We start from the raw sequence: 21613 nt of genomic DNA on the forward strand, positions 1-21613 counted from the left end.
TTAAAGTTGCCAAATTTGGAGATCTCTAGTATAGATGATTGATGAGAAATGTGTTGGAAAACCCTGGAATTTTTTGTTACTCTTGCAGACAGAGCATGCTATTGCCAACATGATTCAATGGTTTCTAGATTCTGGAAGTGATTGAAGGTTCTGGAGGTAGACCAGTTCCAAAACAAGCTAGTTTCCATAATAGAACTCTGTGAACTGATTTTGGTTTGGAGGATCTGTATCTAGAAACTGCAAAACTGTCCCCAGAACATACGGTTCATAGGAAGAACAATGCGTTTTGCACATACCAAATACATAGCCTGAATTCTTGTCTTTCATTTGGCACTTCAGATAGGGATGAAGAATGTAATAACTTACCTGGGATTCATAATAAGACGGCGGAAAAAATAGGTCCAGGTGATATAATCCATTGCATCTTGCTTTGAAGTTATAGTTCCAGCAGCAATTTCAGCATTTAAGTGATCGGACAGAACTTCTAGTAAACTGAACAAAAATAAACAAATAAATAGTATACCATCTTTCTTGAGATAATTTTGCTATAAAAATCCACAAAATTGCATTTAGCAGATAAACAGTTTTAATACCTGGCTTTAGTTTAATCTGATTACAGGTATTAATTAACCTACTAGATATTTTAGATTTCTGTACTAGGAGTCTGCTATTTTAGCACAATTGAATGCACAAATGCAAAATTATTTTGAAGGAAGATCGTTACTCTTTTCCTTTTCTTATTTGGAAGCTATGAATAGAAAAACACAGAATTAATTCCCATTGTAAAACTGCTGAGCCATCAAAATATAGATACTTTAAAAGAACACTGTTGGTTGTAAATAATGTTACTATTTTACTATTTTAGTTCTTGTGATATATATTTTGACATCTATCTACCATTAAGATTCTCTAACTTCTAAAAACAAGACCTATTTATGCATGAACACGCATAGAAAGAAAGAAAATAAACCCAGATTTCATTACAGATATATTTATCTATACATTAGAAAAATACATACATACATATATATATACCCCCACACTGGAGACATGTAATTAAAACTTGACATAGATTTATTTGGTAACACTGTTTGATCATTTAAGTTGAAGATCTATGAAAGAAATCCATCTGGAGGGGGAAAAATGATCCAGAAGGTTTTATGGATTTTGGCCAGTCAATGTTCAGTATGCAGGCATAGAAAATATAATTACTAATGGAATATTATAGATTCATATCAAAACAATATATGTTCCTCTTATACCTGGATTCCACTGGAAAAGGCTCATAAAGGAATTTTTTATAAAAGTCTTTCTTGATGTCATGAACCAGAATCACTGCTTTGCCTTGATCATCAAACTGAGGTCGACCAGCACGTCCCATCATCTGAAGAACATCTACGAAAGTGAAACAGTAAGAACATAAGACAGATTCTCTCTCTCTCATTCACTCTTTTTAGATAGTAGATTTTCAGAAACATCAAGTAGTATTTTTAAACACAGCAATATTACTTAAGAGTCATGTATTGCATTTATTTTGCTTATACAATAATGCCTTTTTAAAATGTTGTATTATACAGATAAAATATAAACCTTTATCTGTTTTTTTAAAAAACATTAAGAAGTTATTTCCAGTTATTTCCAATTTATAAAAAGAAAGTTAAAACAGACTTCAACTGCTTATATGAAAGATCCAACAACATCATCCCACTTGCTAAGTGTGAAATTTTGGTCATAAAAGGTAAAAAATAATGGGGACTGGATATATTGTTTCCAAGATTTCAAATGCCATAGAAAGATGTTTTAAACATTATAATTTCACATCTCTGATAAGTACTAGATAGAACAAGGAAACAAACATAAAATCCCAGGCATGATTTGAGATCTTTTAAACTGTGTATGTTATTCTTTGGAACTTTATATACATAAATGAATTATTTTGATTGCAGCTTCTATACCATATCAGCTACATAACGTATATATCTATGTCACCTTATTTCCTCTTTGTAATTCACAGGGATAAAATTACTATTTCCAGCTCTAATGCTATTTCTTATATTCTACTGAAAGCATTATTTTTAAATTTTAAAACAAACCCGTTATATTGTTTAATGGGTGAGAAGTGAAGATAAATAATACATTTTTGTAAATTCTCTGGTTTTCTTTAAAATATCAAAAAAATTAAGAGAATTATGATCCTGTTACTACTGAAAAATCTGAACAAAACATGTGGCATGTGTAATTTAGCTTAGTTCTCTTTCATTTTTAGGAACAAAGATTCATTTAATCTTTCTTAGAGTAAAATAGACCTTTTCAATTTGTGACTATACCTGTAATTGGATAATCCACATAACGCCTGGTTTTGCCATCATAAAATTCTGTTCCTTTAACAATTACTAAATGTGCTGGAAAATTGACACCCCAGGCTAGTGTACTTGTAGCAATAAGAACCTAAAAAGGAAAAGATTGTCAGTGTAAACAAAACTTATCTTTTCAAAGTTAATAAAATGTCTCTCATACAGGTAATCTTTGGGTTGCAATAACAGTTGTTGAGTGATGCGATCGTAAAGTAAAATGTTACATGACTGCATTGCTTAGTGACAACAATCCTGGCAGTTCCTTTTGCCGATATGTGGGTCATTAAGAGTGAAATGGTGGAAGTCCCAGGTAAGGAGGCCCTGGGATTGGTGGGGAGGCCCTGGAGGCCCAATACAGGCTATGCGTGAGGGCATAGTAGGGGAAGTAGGGTGCAGCACCACACCAGTGTGGAGATGCAGAATAGCCAGAGGAAGAAGGTTGTAGTGCTGTGCAAACACAAGGAGGCAAGAGAAACAGGGAAAGGAGACCACCTGGAGGATGGTGAAAGCAGGATACGGTGCTGCATGAACACAGGGATGACAGGGAAAGCAGGGCATAGTGCAATGTAAGCACAATGAGGCCGGAGAGGAGTCCACAGGTTGGTCCAAGCATAGGGAGGCTAGGGGAAAGAGACTGAAGATTGGCACAAGAACAAGGAAGCTGGGGGGAGGAGAGCACAGTATCACACAAGTGCTGGGAGTCTGGGGTGATTTACTAGAACAATTTGCAACCTCCCTTGTTGACTTTGTTTGTGGGAAGCCATGGGGAATGTTGGAAATGGCAACCACATGACTGTAGAGCACTTATGACCACAACTAGCATAAGTATCAGCAGGTTGCCAACTACAGAACTTATGGTCTTGTGACTGCAGGGGTAGTGAGAAAACTGGAATTTTGAGGAGCGGTCATATGTATTACTTGTTCAGCACCATCACAACTTTGAACAGTTGCTGTACAAATGGTCAGTAAGCAAGGACTACCTGTATGCTATTATGCATATAGTAAACATACTTGGATTTTACAATTTACAAATAGCTCTTCCACAGTTTTTCTGTCCCGTTCGTGAAGGCCAGCATGGTGGATGCCTATTCCAAAAGCCAGGGTCAGTTTAAGATTAGACTCTCGTACTGTTGCAATGATGACATTCATCTGTAACACATAAGATAACAGATTTACCTGAGAACCTTTCAGAACATTTTCATCAATAGCAGGAATATTAATTAAAAGGGGTTTCCAAAACAAAGTACTACTCACAACATTTTATAAATGAAGAAAAAAAACAGTTCCCCTGCTAAATTATTTAAACGCTTTTTTCGCCTCTTAAACTTAACCTTGGCATAAATCTGTCATGGCACTTTTTTTATGATGCACCTATAGTAGTATCTTCATATCATCCTCAGCCCATAAGTGGGAGAGGTTTACACAGTAATCAATAATACCTGGTGTTAAAAGTAGTGTTTTAGTCTTCTTCAACTACCACCTGAATGTGGGTATAATTTGTTAGGCTTTGTCCCCCATTCTCTAGTAGAAAAATCAGAAGACCGGCATTACTGGGCATAGAGGAAACAGAAGCAGGATAAGGACAAGATATGGGGATAGCAAATGTGATGCTGGTATAACTTAGTTCCAATAAGGGATAAATGGAGTGTAGTATGGAAGATCGGAAATAGTCAGACACTTCACAAACAGTCTATCACTTGTTCAGCACCATCACAATTTTGGACAGTTTGCTGTACAAATGGTCAGTAAGCAAGGACTACCTGTATGCTGTTATGCATATAGTAAACATACATGGATTTTACAATTCACAAAAGGCTCTTCCACAGTTTTTCTGTCCCGTTCTGGAAGGCCTGCGTGGTGGTTTATTTAGGAGTAACAAACCAGTGAAATAACAGAACTTGGCACAAAATAAATGTTATAGATCAAGCCAGGGACACAAAATAATATCCAACTTAAGTCAGAACAATTTTCAGATAATAAATAATTATAAGACCAACTGCAAAGACACAACCTGTGACAAATACAAATAAATCTTTGGAATTCCTATTTGAAAGCAATCTTCCACACACTACTCAACTGCTTCTGAAAAGTTGGCAAATCTCAGAAACACTGTCTCAAGCAGTGTGTGAGAGTTTTTTTAAGCTTTTACACAGAACACATAAAAATATATGGTATAATATCAGAAACCTGTAGACTGGAAAGCATTATTGCTTTCTTTAAAATATTAAACAAAACAATTTATCTTAGTAGCAGATTAATAACAGCAGATAAATTTGTTTATGGCATCAATATTACTGTATGTCTATCAATAATGAAGAAACTGTTTTCCCCCCATTGGCTAATAAAGAAAAATAAGTTCATGAATACAAGAAACTCCAAAGATCAGCTTTATAAGCTACTTAAATTTAGACTATTTTTTTTTAAAAAAAACAGACAGAAAACAATATAATGCAAATGTCACAAAATATTTGATAATGATTACAATGTGGACACTATTTGTTGTAGTCCTGCTACCAAAAAGTTTATATGGTATTAAGAAAGCTCTAGATCAGTCCTCCCACAGGAAAAAAAAAAGAAAAGAAAAAAAGAAAAGAAAAGAAAAGAAAAGATGGATTCTGCTGTAATCCAAATCTATCTGAGAAGTACAGTCAATCAGACAGAGAATAGGATTGTGTAGTAACAGACTTCATTTTTCAAATAATACTTTGAGTCAGAAACAAACAATCAAGAACAAAAACAGAAGGTAATAATCCTCTAGGTTCTGTTCTGTGACTGAGGCATATGGTTTCTCCTTGGAACAAATAACACTAAATAATTCAAGTACAGACACTGCATTTGCTCACTTGTTCTTCTAAGTACAGACCATAATGTAAGAATTTCACATCACTTTGTTTCCTATTCATATTGGATCACGGGTTTTATAATATTAACTGTATATTTTATTAGCAAAGCTTCATCATAAAACATTCTCACCCCACAGACTCTGATTTATACCACTGGGTGTTTATTCAGAGGGGATGCATTTAAGAGTTGCTAGGCTGGGGATCGCATTCAAGATCCAATCTGTCCACCGCCTTGTACTAGTGTTGTGACCTGAGGTATTGTCGATTATGTTTGCAATGCCATGTATTTATCACAGTAAAAACCAAAGCACCTTTATCAGGAGTTCTGCTATATATCCTGCCATTCTCTTATGTCAATAATGGGTCATTTTATTTTATTTATTTTATTTCTAACATATCCTCTTTTATTTTCACAGAAATCAGTATAGCAACACAGTGAAAATTACAGCACTATCTTGATAACCTGTGAGCACATACCATGACTGTAGAATTCTGAAAACATTTTGTGAAAAATTCCTGTGTGATGATTTTTTTAAATAGATATTATTTATTATCTTAACAAATTGAGACAAAAGTGGTAAAGTTACCGAAAGAACAATTTCCAGATTGCTGCACGAGAATAAGTTAATTAATCTAGAAGGGGCTACCACTGTTTATGGTAGCCCTTGCTTAATAATTATTCTTCAAAGTACAAAATAGACTTTTGGTTATGATCCTAAATTTCAGTGAACTCAGAAGACTTGTATTTAAGTAAAGATATATATAGGATATGTAATAAATGCATTTTTTATTTTACTCAAGATACCATCTTCTACAAATCCAAAGGCATACATGGCAGTTTTCTTCTGAAAGAATGAATCAATTTTATGACCAAGGGTAATTTGCCTGAAACATATCCAAATTTATTCGAAGCTCAAAGAAAACTTACATTTTCACATGACAAATAAAATTTCTTTTAAGTCTATTGAAAAGGGCTGATTGTAATATTAATAAAACAAATAAAAATTAGATCTTTCCTAATAAATCAATGTAACCTGTTGATACTGAGGAAAAAAAACCCTGTTGTTTTTACTTGACTTAATTATAAGCACATTCATTCATATTGTGATCTCTAAAATCTGAGCCTAAGATTCCTTTCAAAGCAGACAGTAATATGCTTTGCACAATTTTAAAGTAGCAAAGAGGAAGTAAAGAAATAAATAAAGTTCATGACAAGGTTATGGAAATTGTTGCCAAACTTGGAAGTAGAATTTTTTTCTTTTATTTATTACATATGTGTAAAATTAGGAATGATATAGCATTAATATATATTAAAAATATAGCTAAAAAGCTTTTGTTAAAAAAAGAAGGCAGAATTCCATTTAAGTAGATACATTACCCTGTGTCTGAAATTCATTCCAGTCAGAGTATAATTCAGCAAGCCGATGACAAGACCGCTGGCTCCAAAAGAAAGGAGGAGACCAGATTGGACAAGAATGAGCTAACAGATTGCGCAGTCCAATTTTGTCCCTTTGAGTGTGATATATTGTTTCAAGATGCTAAAACCCCATACTTTCTCAAAGCATTATCTGCTGTCCTGGTTTTCCCATTTTCGGGGAATCCTCATTATTAGTACTCTGTAGCCTTTTCAAAGCACCTCAGACTCAGACCATATGCCACTGTATAATGCTTATCCATGATCTGAAAATGGCCAGTAAAGAATGATGGGTTGTACAAAGAATCAGGAAAGTGATGAAGTCTTAAAACAAAGTATAATCACACATTTAACATCTGGCACAGATGTTGTGCAATGTTAAAATGCCCCTGTGCTAAGGTACATTTAAAAAAAAACACACAACATCATTCAATATTGCAAAAGAAAGTAGTGCTAAAAATGCAAAGACAGATTCTTCCCATCCTTCTTCCACATTATTTATAGACAAAAATACTGATATGCATCACTCTAAGTGTTGTGACTTAATACTGGGGATAGTGTTAGAACTGAATCTAAATTACGCAGTAATTTTCAGGCAGTTATATCTTTTCCACCTAATCTGTTTCCCAGGAACACAAACTATTCAGGCAAGGTCAACAACAACTTATGCAACTTACTCTTCACTCTAGGGTAAAAAGTAAAGATAAATATATCGCCAATAAATAAATATAATTTAAGAAATAACATTAGCACATTCTAGCCCAGTGTTAAGACTTTACAAAGAAGTGAACAGTGCATGACCTCCAGCTTACAACTTCCATCATTCTTTGACATGGGCTGTGCTGACTTGGTATGAAGGGCATCAAGTTTGACAGTATCTGGAGATTTATTGCCCATTCTTGTGTGTGTATGTGTGTGTGTGTGTGTGTGCGCGCGTGTATTTCTTGCTGCTTAAACAAGTTCATGAAAAAACTCCACTTATTATGTAAAAAGATGAAACATACAATACCTCCCCCCCAAATCACACATAATCTGATTATGCAATTATGAAAATCACACTGACATTAGAGTATAAGTAACAAAAATAATATCACACGCTTGACAATAATCCAGTTCAAAATTAAAAGCAATGGAAATGTCAAACTATAGCACAGGACAACCATCTCAGACAAACAGATATGAATTTCATGTATTCAACTTTTATATACTCCCATTGGCATTAGAATCTTTATCAAGCAAATTCTATAGTTTATAAAATATTGCAATCATTATTGCAACCTTCAGACTAAATCTGTAATTTCCCCTTGTGCTATTTTGAATTTATGCCCAATCTACATTTATTTTGCTTTATCTTATCCAGGACTAATCTGTGACATTTTTACTGCTTCAGATGGAACAGCAATAGCCTTTCAAACCTCTGTTCCCTGAAGCCAATATGTTCAATATTAGAGTTGTTTTGGCACTACAAACAAAACATCCAGCCATGTGTCTCTTTCCCTTTCTTGTGGTAAAAATGGAATAATGAAAATGTATTTATAAATTGCTTTCAAGGGATCTCAAAACTCAAGTTGACCATGACAACTGCTTTACTCTCAGTCTATGGTGAGTGTGCTTTTACAGTTATTTTTCAAAGAGAAGGTAGCACCCTTCTTCCTACAAGGAAAAAATCCTACACCACAAAAGAAAAAAAAATCATTAAAAAAGGATGGCTGTACTTATTGGAAGCCAAAGCCTAATCCTCCCTCTTATACTACTGCATCTAGAAATCTGTAAAAAGACATCTGAAATTGATGTCCACTGAAACAAACTGCTATAAGGTTCACAACAGTGGCATAGCTGGCAAAAACAAAAAGAGGCCACTGATATCTGTTACTGTTTGCGTAATGAAAAGCTGCACAAAAAGCTTTTTTTAGTTATTTCCATAAATGAGAGTACATTTTGGAAGTGTGTGTGTGTGTGTGTGTGCGTGCACGCGCGTTGTTATTTTAATATGCCAGATGTACCAAGACAGATCTCATAGGCCAACAGACGATCTAAAGAGTTTACTTTTAGGTTAGAATTTGCAAACATCAGAAAAAATGTTGCTGTACTTAAGAATGTTTAAAGGTTATATATCAAACAAACAATTTTGAGTTTATAAGAAAATGGCAACCAATTCAAACATTTAATGTAATTGATATAATAAGCTGTTTGTGGGACGTGACCTTTGGTACATACTGTATGTACACAGACAAATATATGTGAGTGTATGTTATATATATATGTTTTCTGAGGTTTTCGCGGGTGTTTGTATGTAGGTCTTTGGTCATTCGGGTTTTCTCCCGTGTAAAATTGGAAGTGTCTTGGCGAAGTTTTGACGAAGTCCCATTCATCATCTTCAGGCTGTTTTCAACTTCGAAGCACGAAGTTAAAAGGAGGAAACAGCTACAACCACACATTGCTCCTAGAAGCACGAAGCCGAAAGCACCAGCCTGAAGATGACGAATAAGACTTCGTCGAAACGTCGCCAAGACACTTCCAATTTTACGTGAGAGAAAACCCAAATAACCAAAGACCTACATATATATATATATATATATATATATATATATATATATATATATATATATATATAGAGAGAGAGAGAGAGAGAGAGAGAGAGAGAGAGAGAGAGAGATGGAAAGAGAAAGAGAAAGAGAAAGAGAGAGAAGAGTGATTATTCTGTTCTTTATGGGACCAAATGTTCCTGTGCCATGTTCAGGACCTTACATAAAACTTCAGAAATGTTCTTAACCTTCAATTTCTAAGAAAAATGAAGTGGATTGGGAAGACGTTTGAAGACATGTGAAATAAAATGGTACATGTATGTCATCCATTCTGGAGGGGGTTTTTTGGTTGCGTGATACTTGTTGATTAAAGAAGCTCATGGAAAAGCCCTAAATAGTCTATAAAAAGAGGAAGAAATACAGGACAATATTGAAAAATCACGTTCTATCTGATTATGCCATAGTAAAAATCATACATAAATATCCAAAGCCAGTTTAAGCTTGGGTTTCAGCTGCTTACTAAAGTCTATCTATTGTGAGATTTTAAAAACATCAAAGATAATGGTTCATGGTTTTAAAAACATAGACATGTTATATCTGAAAACATGAACCAAACAAGTCACAGCTTATTTCAAGCATGCATGCAGACATGTATGCAATACTGTAGGATAATGCCAACAAAAGTATATATAGTCAAGGCCATGGTTTTCCCAGTTGCAATGTATGGCTGTGAAAGTTGGACCATAAGAAAGGCTGAGCACAAAAGAATTGAGGCCTTTGAACTATGGTGCTGGAGAAGACTCCTGCGAGTGCCTTGGACTGCAAGGCATTCAAACCGGTCAGTCTTAGAAGAGATCAACCCCGACTGCTCTTTAGAAGGCCAGATCCTGAAGTTGAAACTCAAGTACTTTGGCCACCAAATGAGAAGGAAGGACTCACTGGAGAAGAGCATGATGCTGGGAAAGATTGAGGGCAACAGAAGAATGGGACGATAGAGAATGAGGTGGCTGGATGGAGTCACTGAAGCAGTAGGCGTGAGCTTAAATGAACTCCAGAAAATGGTAGAGAACAGGAAGGCCTGGAGGAACGTTGTACATGGGGTCGCGATGGGTCGGACACGACTTCGCAACTAACAACAACAAGAATGCCTAAGGAATCAAAATAACATGCATCTTTCTGGCTTTTTGCTCTTGGAAAGCAAATAGTGTTCTCTGAACTCTGGTTACAGCTCCTTTTATAGAAATAAACTCTCCTTTAGTAATGATGAAACATTCATTTTCTGGTGGATGAAGTTATGGGAACTTGTATTTTGAAAGAGGAGGTCAAGGAATGACTAAAGGAACATAAAACCCTGAAGCCCATTCTCAACTAATGCATCAAAAGTATTGTATATGACAACTTTATGTCAAAAAAGTGATATAGAAAAGCAAAACAAAAACATGAATAAAGTCACCAAATTCTATTTTTTAATAAAAACTTCAATTGTAATTCACTTAATTCAAGTAATAAAAAATTTACCTCTCTCTCATCCATATTCAGCCATTGTTTTGGATCATCTTCAGTTGCTAAAAAAGCAATGAGTTCTAAAGCTGTAAGTCTAGTTTGTCGTCTGGATGATACAAAAATAAGAACTGGCTTGGCTGGAGAATGACTTCTAATGGCTGTTAAAATACAAAAGAAAAATCATACGATGGAATGCAATTTCTCATTTCTAGTATCACCTTCAGCAGCTTCTTCTTGTAGTGTCAATATTGTTATGAAAAATATAAAATAATTACATTTTTCTTTTAAATTATTTCAAAGATCTAAAATTATAGCAAAGTCAACTTTCCTGGAATGGAGGGGGGAGAGTGGGGGTTTAACAGTCAATACAGCAAAAAAGGAAAGCAGTCAAAATGGCATTTTTTTAAATGCACAAAATGAAAAGCTCCAGCTTTTACCAGTTTTATGGGTTGAGAAATAAAGTTTATAATGGCAGCTGTTGACATATGCATAACTATATTCTATCAAACATAAGGAAACAAAAACTTTCCCTAAATTATACTACTATAGTAATTTGATCAGAACACAGAAGTATTAACAGCATTCCTTCAAGTATAGTCATATAGACACACACTATTTAAAATACAAAAAATACTGAATGTAAAAATAATTATTACTTTCTGAAAGGTTTGAAGGATACTTGACAATCTACTTTTAACACAAATGACAATATAACAAGTAGGAACATAGGCATATACACGTGTATACATATAACAAATGACAATGCTGACATTGTCTCTTCTTCATATAAAAATCAATACATCTATTTCCTGATAGAAAGCTTGACAGATAATGATTTTTTTGTTGTTTCAGGAACAGGTGTGGCTGAACAGCTCTGGACAGATTTATAGTTCATTAGTGTTTTTCTACAATGCTCTTCTTTGAGGTGTAAATAATCTGAACTGCCAAGATTGGTCTCTAGTCTCCAATCAATACTTCGCTTCTGTCATAAGGCTAATTAGATCAGCTAAAAAGCCACCTCACAACTGTCTCCTTACAATTAACAGCAGTTCACAACCCAAAATTTATTTGGGGACTTCCTTTTAATTGATATAATAAATATTCCTTATGGAACCTACACAGTACATGCTTTAATAAAATATGAATGTGGTTCTTAAATTTATCCTTTCCAGTGTGAGAATCAAAAGTTGAAAACAGAGACATATTTGGATGCACTAACATTTCTGAACTTTATGGCTATGCTGTGAAATTAGAATTATGCAAGCTTAACTTGATGTCCAATTTCTGTTTACATTTTTTAAAGATCCCATTAGGAGCAAATCTCCTAGTGAATTAATACTGAGAATGATTTACATGTTGTAAATCTCAACACACTAATAGGAAAATATTTTCACAGTGTCAAATGGTAACAGTAATTACTCTGTCTGAAATATATTTCAGTTGCTCTCTGTGCTGTTAGCTCTTTAAATGTAGAGGGCCCACACATAAGCCATGTTGTTAAAAAGACATTCTTTAAAGATACAAAAAACATGTATTATACATTTGTCTGCTGATAGTATTAGGCAAAAGAAATAGCTAAGGCTGCATACCCTGAAAGGCTGGTTTGTTCATGCTAGCCATGCGAGGACAATAATGCTGGCCTGGGAAACCTTGTATGTGAACCTCCAATGGAACTGGACGCACGGACGGTCTAAAGTTGAATAGCCCCATCTAAAGAGATAAATAAGGTTATTTTTTCAAAGCTTAAGGCTGTAGATATTTTAAAGATAATGCTCAGAGGTTCAACTGTAAGCATCATTTACGTACTTGATTAATATTTAGCCAATCAGCTAGATCCCTGGCATTGGCTAATGCTGTTGACAGACCAACTACTCTGACAGGCTTCTCTGTGTGAGACGAGATGAAATTAGTCCGAGATACAATAACTTCCAGGACAGGCCCTCTCTCATCCCCTAGGAAAATATAAAAAAGAAGATATAGATATACAGCTATAGATAGGTGTGGGAGTGCCAAATAACAATGCCAACATATTTCAGTTCCAACAACAATAAAGATCAAAGCAATTCCTACCTAGCAGATGTATCTCATCTATGATGAGGACAGAAACCTTTTGGACATAACTTCTATTCTGCCAGCTTCGGCTGACTCCATCCCACTTCTCCGGTGTCGTAACAATAAGATCAGCTTGGGCAATGGATCTCATATCAGGAGTTACATCCCCTGTTAACTCTACAACCCTGTAAAAAGAGTCAAACGGACATTGTGAAATATTAGGACACACATTTTTATCACTTTGTAAACGGTGACTTGGTCCTGAATGTTAACAGGAACATGAGGAACAACACTATTCGCTCTGAACGTAAGGGTGACACCACAATAGTATTCCTAATACTGTGTTTACTTCCACTCCCCGTCCCAAAAGGAGTGCATTGCCATCCTAATGAATGCAATTCCTTTCACAAGCAGGTCCTAGGCTGCTGTAATTAGGAGGGAAAGATGGCAACATAGAGGTCCTAGGTAAGAAAATCCATGCTACAGGAGAGAAAGGTTTGCTTAATTTTCTAGCCAAATCAGAATGCATTTTTTTCCAAAGTGACTGCAAACTGCAAAAAGTCTAGAAAATAGTTTGAACTGTTTCATGTACAGTTCATAAAGTTCAATCAATAACACAGGGAGCTTTTATTAAGCTGGATTTGTATGCATACATATATTAAGAAAGAAATATTTTAAAAGTCTCTAGAGCTTGTTATCTGTACATAAATATATTCTTAAGAAAACAGTTTTCAGATTTCATGGACTGTATGTGGTATTATGGTAAGGAACATTCATAAATACACCAAATTTACATACATTAATATTTATGTATTAGTTGAAAGTTCTCAAGACTGCAGCAAGCAGGTATCAAGGAAATAAACCTTCCCATCTCTATTGATTACTGAACTTCTTTTTAAAAGCTTACTTTTTACCAAGCTTTTCTTCAATCCTAATTTTCCAGTCTTCAATTCTTTCCCGTACCAGTGCCTTAAGGGGTGCAATGTATACTGCCTACAAAACAAGTCAAGTCAAAACAAGATTAAAGTATACAAAATCATTATAATATACAGTAATTATTTATTTAGATTTCAGGGCCTGTATTTAAAGCTTCACTGTTATTGATGTTAAACTAATATTGATAAAATTATTTCATTCTTCAACGCAATTAAACCCAAGTGAAATTAAAGTATAAACACTGCTTTTCTGATACCAGGTAAACCCTTTATTCTCTAGAATGCCTAGTTTTAACATATAATAATAATAATAATAATAATAATAATAATAATAATAATAATCATAATCATAATCATAATAAAAGTTGGAAGGGACCTTGGAGGTCCTAGTCCAACCTCCTGCTCAGGTAGGAAACCCTATATCATTTCAGACAAATGGCTGCCCAGTCTCTTCTTAAAAACTTCCAATATTGATAAAATTATTTCATTCTTCAAAGCAATTAAATCCAAATGAAATTAAAATATAAAAATTGCTTTTCTGATATCAGGTAAACCTTTTATTCTCTAGAATGCCTAGTTTTAACATATTTGGTTTTTGGGTTTTTTTGTAGTATCTGTGAACTACCCAGAAAAGAGTTTGACGCTGTGGAATATAGAAATATTCTAAAATAATGACAAATTCCATCAGTCATAATTTTTTTTAATAGAAAGCATCCCCCCTCCCTCATTTTAAGCAGGGTTTTTTTGTTACTTTGGAATTTTTCATTAAACACACAAACTCAGATAAAAAGTAAGCCTTATGTAATACTAACTGTCCGTTTTTCATTTAGTCCTAATGAAAACCAGATTACAGAAAACAAACATTTCTCAGAGAAAAAAAAATGTATTGCAAACCTTTGTAGTGGGATAGTTATTGAAAATTCTGAAGATGGCTAATTCTGCTGCAACTGTCTTTCCAGAACCAGTGGGCGCTCCAAGTAGTACATTACTATCTGTGTGATATAATGTATGGAATATCTGAGTCTGAACTGGGTTGAAATGAGTAAATTTGTAGAGAGCTTCATATTTGGGATGTCCTAAAGCTGCGATGGGTAAAGGCTGGAGGTCCAACAATTCTAAAAATGTAATAATACATATCAATTAATACAAAGTATTTATGAAAATCCCAATAAACATCATATAAGGATTCATATAGATGAGCAAGAAGATATAATTTTCTGGGTTAATTCATCTTGAAAGCCAGTTTGGTGGTGTGGTTAAGGCATCCAGTTAAAAACTGAAAGACTGTGAATTCTAGTCTTTCCTTAGGCACAAAGACAGCTAAGTAACCTCGGGACAGTCACTCTCAATCTTAGGAAGCAGGCAATGGCAAAACACTTCCAAAATCTTGCTAAGAAAACTGTCCAGGAAGTTGCCAGGAGTCAATACTGATTTGAAAGTGAAAAAAAGGGGAAGTTGAGACTTCTCCAAATCCCCAAACTTGAGATACTTTTGGAGATGAGCCATTGCTTGGGAAGGGCTGTTTATGTTGCAAATTTAGTACTTTGGGTAATGCCTATAAAGAATTTTCTTTCCTTCAATTATCTTCTATTGTCACCTCATCTCTCCACATTTCTCTTTCCTTACCAGCACTACCCCTCCTCTTCACTGCTTACTCCCATCTCTAATGGGCAGATGGAATAACCTTGATGAACAGAAGGAAGAGCCACTATCAAGATAACAGTCAAATCAAAGAAAATTGTGTTTGGGACAGAGGTGTAATCTGAGTAATTGTCTCAGACAAGACTCCTTAGTTATCACACACAAAAAAAAAAATTTAAAGGGGGGGGAATGCATTCAGATACGCAAGTTTTTCCTCTTGTTCTTCAAGGTTATTCTTTCTGCTCAAGTACATCATCAAGTTTTCTTCTTTTTGGTTGTTTCTACTACATGGAGACAAGAGACGAGGATGTGTATGTATTTTTGAGATGTTTGAAGAGAGAATAATACAGGCAGTTCTGGAATTAAAACTTATATAAATGAAGTACTATTTTTCTTAGACATTTTATTTAGGAGCTATGAATCTGTTTATTTAATTTTATTTTGCCTCTGTGTTAGCTTTATGGTTTTCTGCTAATATTGAAGTTCTGTTTAATTGAATAGAACATAAAATGGGAAATTTGTTTTAGATATTTTTTAATTTGCTGTGTAATTATTCCAATACAGCATCATACTTGAAAACCAGGATCAATTTAATTTATAAACTGATCTAGCCTCTTAGATATGATGCATACATTTATAAAAACTGTAAAATTGTAAGTAGTTTAATCAAGAATGACACAAGGACATACTTTATGATCTCTTTCATTTAATCTTATTAAATCAACCACATCTATCAGACCATGCAACAAAATGCAAAATATATTTATCATAAAAATAAACAGATGGTATGCCTCTTCTCTGAATGGAAGATCTACTTCTTCTTATGAAAAGGACAAAAATCCAGTCCAAATTCCAAAAAGAGGAACATGATTTGGAAAATAACAGGAAAAAGTACTTTGGAGTACATGGGAATGTAAGCATTTTTGAACTGTGCACAGGATTTATGGAGAACAACTCTTCAGTAACCTTATCAGGACAGTTAAGAGAGGTGAAGAAATCACCATCCTTCTTTGTTCAGATTTATATGTGAGGACAGTGCCTGATCAGGACTCTTATGGGTAAAAAAATATTTTGTCCTAGCTAAAGATTGGAAATGGATAATAAACTACATATTCTATAAAGGATCAATTATGCAGATTGGTGTTCTTCAGCATTTGGTGCTATCTCTAGAAACCTAGGAGACACTGATTACAAGGAACATAGTGAATTAATTAATTTGCCAATTTGTCAGCTTAAAGAAAACAGTGTTGCTGTGGTAAATGATACCATTATACCATACACTTAGACTTGATTATTATATGCCTGGCCTTTAAATAAATTTTCAGTCAGTGTTGAATGTAGTAGCCTTTGTGAACCACCAACACATTGCACACATCCAACTGTTTGTCAGTTTTCAGGCAGGGCAAAATTAAAGTGTTAGAAATTATATTTAAAATTCTAGGAAGATGGTATTAAAATTTAAATAGTAGTAATGGTAGCACTGGTAGTAATTTCAATTTGATATTTCTGCCAAAGGGAGAAATTATTCAAAGGGCAAATGTGAGTAAAGGCAAGATAATTAGTGTTATGCAACAAAAGAGAAGTGACACATTATCATATAAAATCACACAGATTCAGCTAGAACCATCCGTGCCTACATCTTTGTATTAAGTTTCTAATAGTAACTAGACATTTTTTAAAAAAAGTATTACATTTGGAGGTGTCTCTCCGTCAAACACTTGAGAAGTTTGGCGTACAGAGGTTGGAGCGTGTATATAGCCTGACTCTTAGTAAATTAGCAGAGAACTGCAATGATTCTGTTACACAGATGCTTTCTTTGAAGTTTGGTTTGGCTCAAGATTTCAGTACCCCTTTCAGGATGCTTCACAGCAAGGAATGGCTGGAGAGCCATAAAATTTGTGGAGGCTTCAAGCCTTGATATTTGAACATACTTTTCATAGATACTTTAGAACTCTTTCATCATCCCCTGCTAATGCTGTGATTTCTTGGGATCTGTCAGAGGGGGAAAAAAAGGCCTTTTTCTTGATCTTTGGCTAGCAGGACCTCTCTGCACTTCATTGTTTCACAGGAACCAGATGGGAATGGCAGTCAATTACCATAAATCCTCAAAGTCTCCTATTTGCTGATGTGTAAATATCTTTTTGCTTCTTCTGAATAGTACTCATTGACCAGTCAATTAGATAAATAGGTACACATGTTTAGCCAGACAGATTAGATACAGAGCAACAATACCAAATACAGCAGATACACATATGAATTTATATGTTTAAAAAGAACCCCACATATATCACGTGACATGAATATTTCTGAAAGCATTCTCTAAGCTGAATTGCAAATGAGCCAGGCTTAATGATAATAGAGGTTACCACAACAATAGGCATATTGGTATATAGGTCTTTGGTGAACAAGTTCATGTGCCACTGCTTTTTTTTTATGCAAACAGGCTATGCACCACCTGTTTCTATGTAAACTAGAGACTTTAGAAAATGGTACAAAGTAAAATAAATTCTTACTATAAGGCATCATTAAGCAAACAAATATAGCTATTAAAAATAACAACCTCACTTTTTTCCCATTTGTGGTACAAATTAATGATCACATAAGAGTTATTTCAGAAAAATGCTGTGAGGTATGAGCTAATACAACAGGCTTAAGAGATGCTGCCCTTCATTTTTAAAAAAATCATAGTCGGCTTGGGCAATAGGGCAGATTTGTAAGTTATTTATAAATTACAACATACATACATTCATCCATGATAGATCTTACTGGTGTGGAGAATCAATGAAAATCTAAACTATAAACAAGTAGCACCCCCCCTCCCAACACTCCAATATTTAATACTTGTAAACAACTTAAGAAATAAATTCTATATAATTATGCAGGAATGCAGTTCTCAGTACAATGTTACCTGTATGAGGTGGATGTCTCTCTGGCAGAATCAGATGCTGGAAATTAATAATGCATACAGCCTCAGCTCCTAGCCATCGGTCAGAAACAGCACGAATATAGTATTGAGAGGGCAATGGTTCAAAAATTGGGATTGTAAATACTAACAGTTGAGTTTCTTTTGCAATGACCTAAGGTTGAAAAAAATGAACAGTTATTTCTTTTCCAGTGGTTAACATGATGATCTGTTTTATTATATAGATGTACACAAATAAGGAAATAAAACAGGTATGGAAAAAGTAGCCTGAGTTTTGATAATGAGACTCATAGATACTTAACTCTGTAGAAAAATTTTATTTTCAAAATTTATGGAAAATTGTTCTATTGGAAAGTTTGGGCAGAAGATGAGTCATGGCATTGAATCAACCGTTATGTATAATTGTCTTAAAGACTGACCAAATTGAATTTAGTCTTCATAACAGTGGAGATATCTTCAACTTAGGATTCGCTCACTCATATATCATTATGTGATATATGAGTGAGCGAATTTCAGGATATTGTAATAATGGATATAACCAGATTTATGGGGAAAACTTTAAATTTTAAATATATTGCAGTAATGTTGAGCTATGTACCAAAGCTGTGTAATCTGACTGCTTAACTGGATGTAGGGATGTAGTGGACATGGGATGGTGGCGGTGGAGGTTAAAAACATCACACTGAGAGGTTGGAAATGTGGTATTGTTCCATAAATCAAGGAATAGTTGTCAGAAAATATGATCTGTCTATTTTGGAAAAGGCAATATTATGACTAATCAAAGGATGCAGCAATATGTATTACTGTGTCAGAGATTTTGTGATATTATATAATAATGTTTTATAAAATCATGTTATACAGTGTAATAATTAATAAACCAGTAACTATTAATAAGTATAAAATATATAAGATAGATTTTTTATAAATAAATCTTCTTAATTCATATTTAGTGTGATATAATACTTGTATAGGGTTGGGTTTCTTCCTATTTTTTCAAAACACTGTAAAAATAAATATGAAGTTAGTGTTTAGGAAACTATCCCATAATACATGCATTCTATACTGTTATACAGCATAGATTTACCTGCTTTTTTTGAATAATAAAATATTCTGAATGATAAATATGATCGTTGGTAGGATCTTCCACCCAAATCCACCAGGGCTCTCCACCTGTTCCATGCACCTATGAGGCAAAGTAAATACACAATGTTACATATATGTTCTCTTAAAAATGTCCTCATTTTATTTATTTATTTCACTGGGCTTATATGGCACTCCCATTCATCTAACTGACTCTGAGTGTGACATTCCCGACCTATGTGAGATTGATTAAAGTAACCAATATAATCAACAATCAACCATGTTGATAATAAAATATCCAATGCTGAGGAATATGCTATATGTTACAACTCAGGAAGCTTGGAAAATTTTGAAAAGTAAGATTATAAAGGCCCAGTCTAGCATAATACTAATGAAGAAAAATAACCGCTCTCAAAAGAAACCAGCATGGCTGCATAAAGAACTCTCTGATAAATTGAAAGTCAAAAAGGACAAGTATAAAAAGTGGAAAGAGGGGCACATAACTAAAGCAGAATATCAGCAAAGAGCCCGAGCCTGCAAAGATGAAATGAGGAAAGCTAAGGCTCAAAATGAACTAAGGCTTGTGACAAAAGTAAAAAAATAACAAAAAAAGCTTCTTTCAACATGTAAAAAACAAGAAAAAAGTGAAGAAAATGATTGGTCCATTAATGGGAGAAATTGGCAAGAAGCTGACAAGCAACAGGGAGAAAGCAGAACTACTTAACTGGTTTTTTGCATCAGTCTTTACACAAAGGGAAAAAACAGTCCAACCTATCAAAAATAGTACCGTAAAAAAACAGATTAGAAACACAAGTTAAGATAGGCAAGAAAATGGTAAGTGAGCACCTGTCTACTCTAGATGAGTTCAAATCACCAGGACCAGATGGATTACACCCCAAGGTTCTGAAGGAACTGGCAGATGTGATCTCAGAACCACTGAACTATATCTTTCAAAGATCCTGGAGCACTGGGGAACTACCAGAGGACTGGAAAAGAGCTGATGTAGTTCCCATCTTCAAAAAAGGAAAAAAAATGGATCCAGGAAATTACAGATCTATCAGCCTGACCTCAATACCTGGGAAGATTCTGGAAAAGATAACCAAGCAATGAATCAGCGAACACCTAGAGGCAAACAAAGTCATTACCAAGAGCCAACATGGGTTTGTCAAAAACAGATCATGCCAGACAAATCTTACTGCATTCTTTGATCAGGTGACAAAATTAGTGGACCAGAGAAATGCTGTGGATATAATTTACTTGGACTTCAGTAAGGCATTTGATAAAGTATACCACAACTACTACTTGATAAGATCGAAAAATGTGGGTTAGACAGCATCACCACCAGATGGATTTGTAACTGGCTGACCGGCCATACTCAGCATGTGGTCCTCAATGGAACTGCATTACATAGAGGTAAGTGTGTAATGGGGTGCCCCAGGGCTCTGTTCTGGGCCCAGTACTCTTCAACATCTTCATCAGTGATTTGGATGGGATAGATGGGGAACTCATCAAATTTGCAGACAACACCAAGCTGGCAGAAATAGCCAACACTCCAGAAGATAAGCTTAAGATACAGAAGGATCTTGAAAGCCTTGAACATAGGGTGCTCTCTAACAAACTGAAATTCAATGGTGAAAAAAGTAAGGTTCTGCATTTAGGCAAGAGAAACCAAATGCACAGGTATAGTATAGGTGGTACCTTGCTCAATAGTAGTAACTGTGAGAGGGATCTCGGAATCCTAGTGGACAATCACTTAAATATGAGCCAGCAGTGTGCTGCAGCTGCCAAAAAAGCCAACACAGTGCTAGGCTGCATTAACAGAGGGATAGAATCAAGATCATGTGAAGTATTAATACCACTTTACAATGCCTTGATAAGGCCACACTTGGAATACTGCATCCAGTTTTGGTCACCGTGATGTAAAAAAGATGCTGAGACTCTAGAAAGAGTACAGAGAAGAGCAACAAAGATGATTAGGGGACTGGAGGCTAAAATATATAAGGAACGGTTGCCGGAATTGGGTATGTCTAGTTTAATGAAGAGAAGGACAAGGGGTGACATGATAGCAGTGTTCCAATATCTCAGAGGTTGCCACAAGGAAGAGGGAGTCAAGCTATTCTCCAAAGCACCTGAAGACAGGACAAGAAGCAAAGGATGGAAACTAATCAAGGAGAGAAGCAACCTAGAACTAAGGAGAAATTTCCTGACAGTTAGAACAATTAATCAATGGAACAACCTGCCTCCAGAAGCTGTGAATACTCCAACACTGGAAGCTTTTAAGAAGAAACTGGACAGCCATTTGTCTGAAATGGTATAGGGTTTCCTGCCTGAGCAGGGGGTTGG

At 34.8% G+C, this 21613-nt stretch overlaps 1 protein-coding gene across 3 annotated transcripts in view; it reads right to left on the reverse strand.

The window, feature by feature from the left end:
* Positions 1-21613, reverse strand: part of ASCC3 (activating signal cointegrator 1 complex subunit 3) — a 222247-nt gene that overhangs the window by 64709 nt on the left and 135925 nt on the right. For all 3 annotated transcript variants that reach the window (XM_039360142.1, XM_039360140.1, XM_039360141.1), the window contains 12 exons: positions 19275-19373; positions 18176-18344; positions 14521-14741; positions 13599-13684; positions 12710-12876; positions 12446-12591; positions 12229-12349; positions 10655-10797; positions 3366-3503; positions 2328-2448; positions 1263-1395; positions 367-492 (listed from right to left, as the gene is read on the reverse strand). In XM_039360142.1, the coding sequence (XP_039216076.1) occupies positions 367-492; positions 1263-1395; positions 2328-2448; positions 3366-3503; positions 10655-10797; positions 12229-12349; positions 12446-12591; positions 12710-12876; positions 13599-13684; positions 14521-14741; positions 18176-18344; positions 19275-19373 (1670 nt within the window). The remainder of the gene's footprint in view (positions 1-366; positions 493-1262; positions 1396-2327; positions 2449-3365; positions 3504-10654; positions 10798-12228; positions 12350-12445; positions 12592-12709; positions 12877-13598; positions 13685-14520; positions 14742-18175; positions 18345-19274; positions 19374-21613) is intronic.

Source organism: Crotalus tigris, unplaced genomic scaffold, assembly GCF_016545835.1.
Source record: "Crotalus tigris isolate CLP2741 ecotype Arizona unplaced genomic scaffold, ASM1654583v1 scf7180000019156.414591, whole genome shotgun sequence".
NCBI lineage: Eukaryota > Metazoa > Chordata > Lepidosauria > Squamata > Viperidae > Crotalus > Crotalus tigris.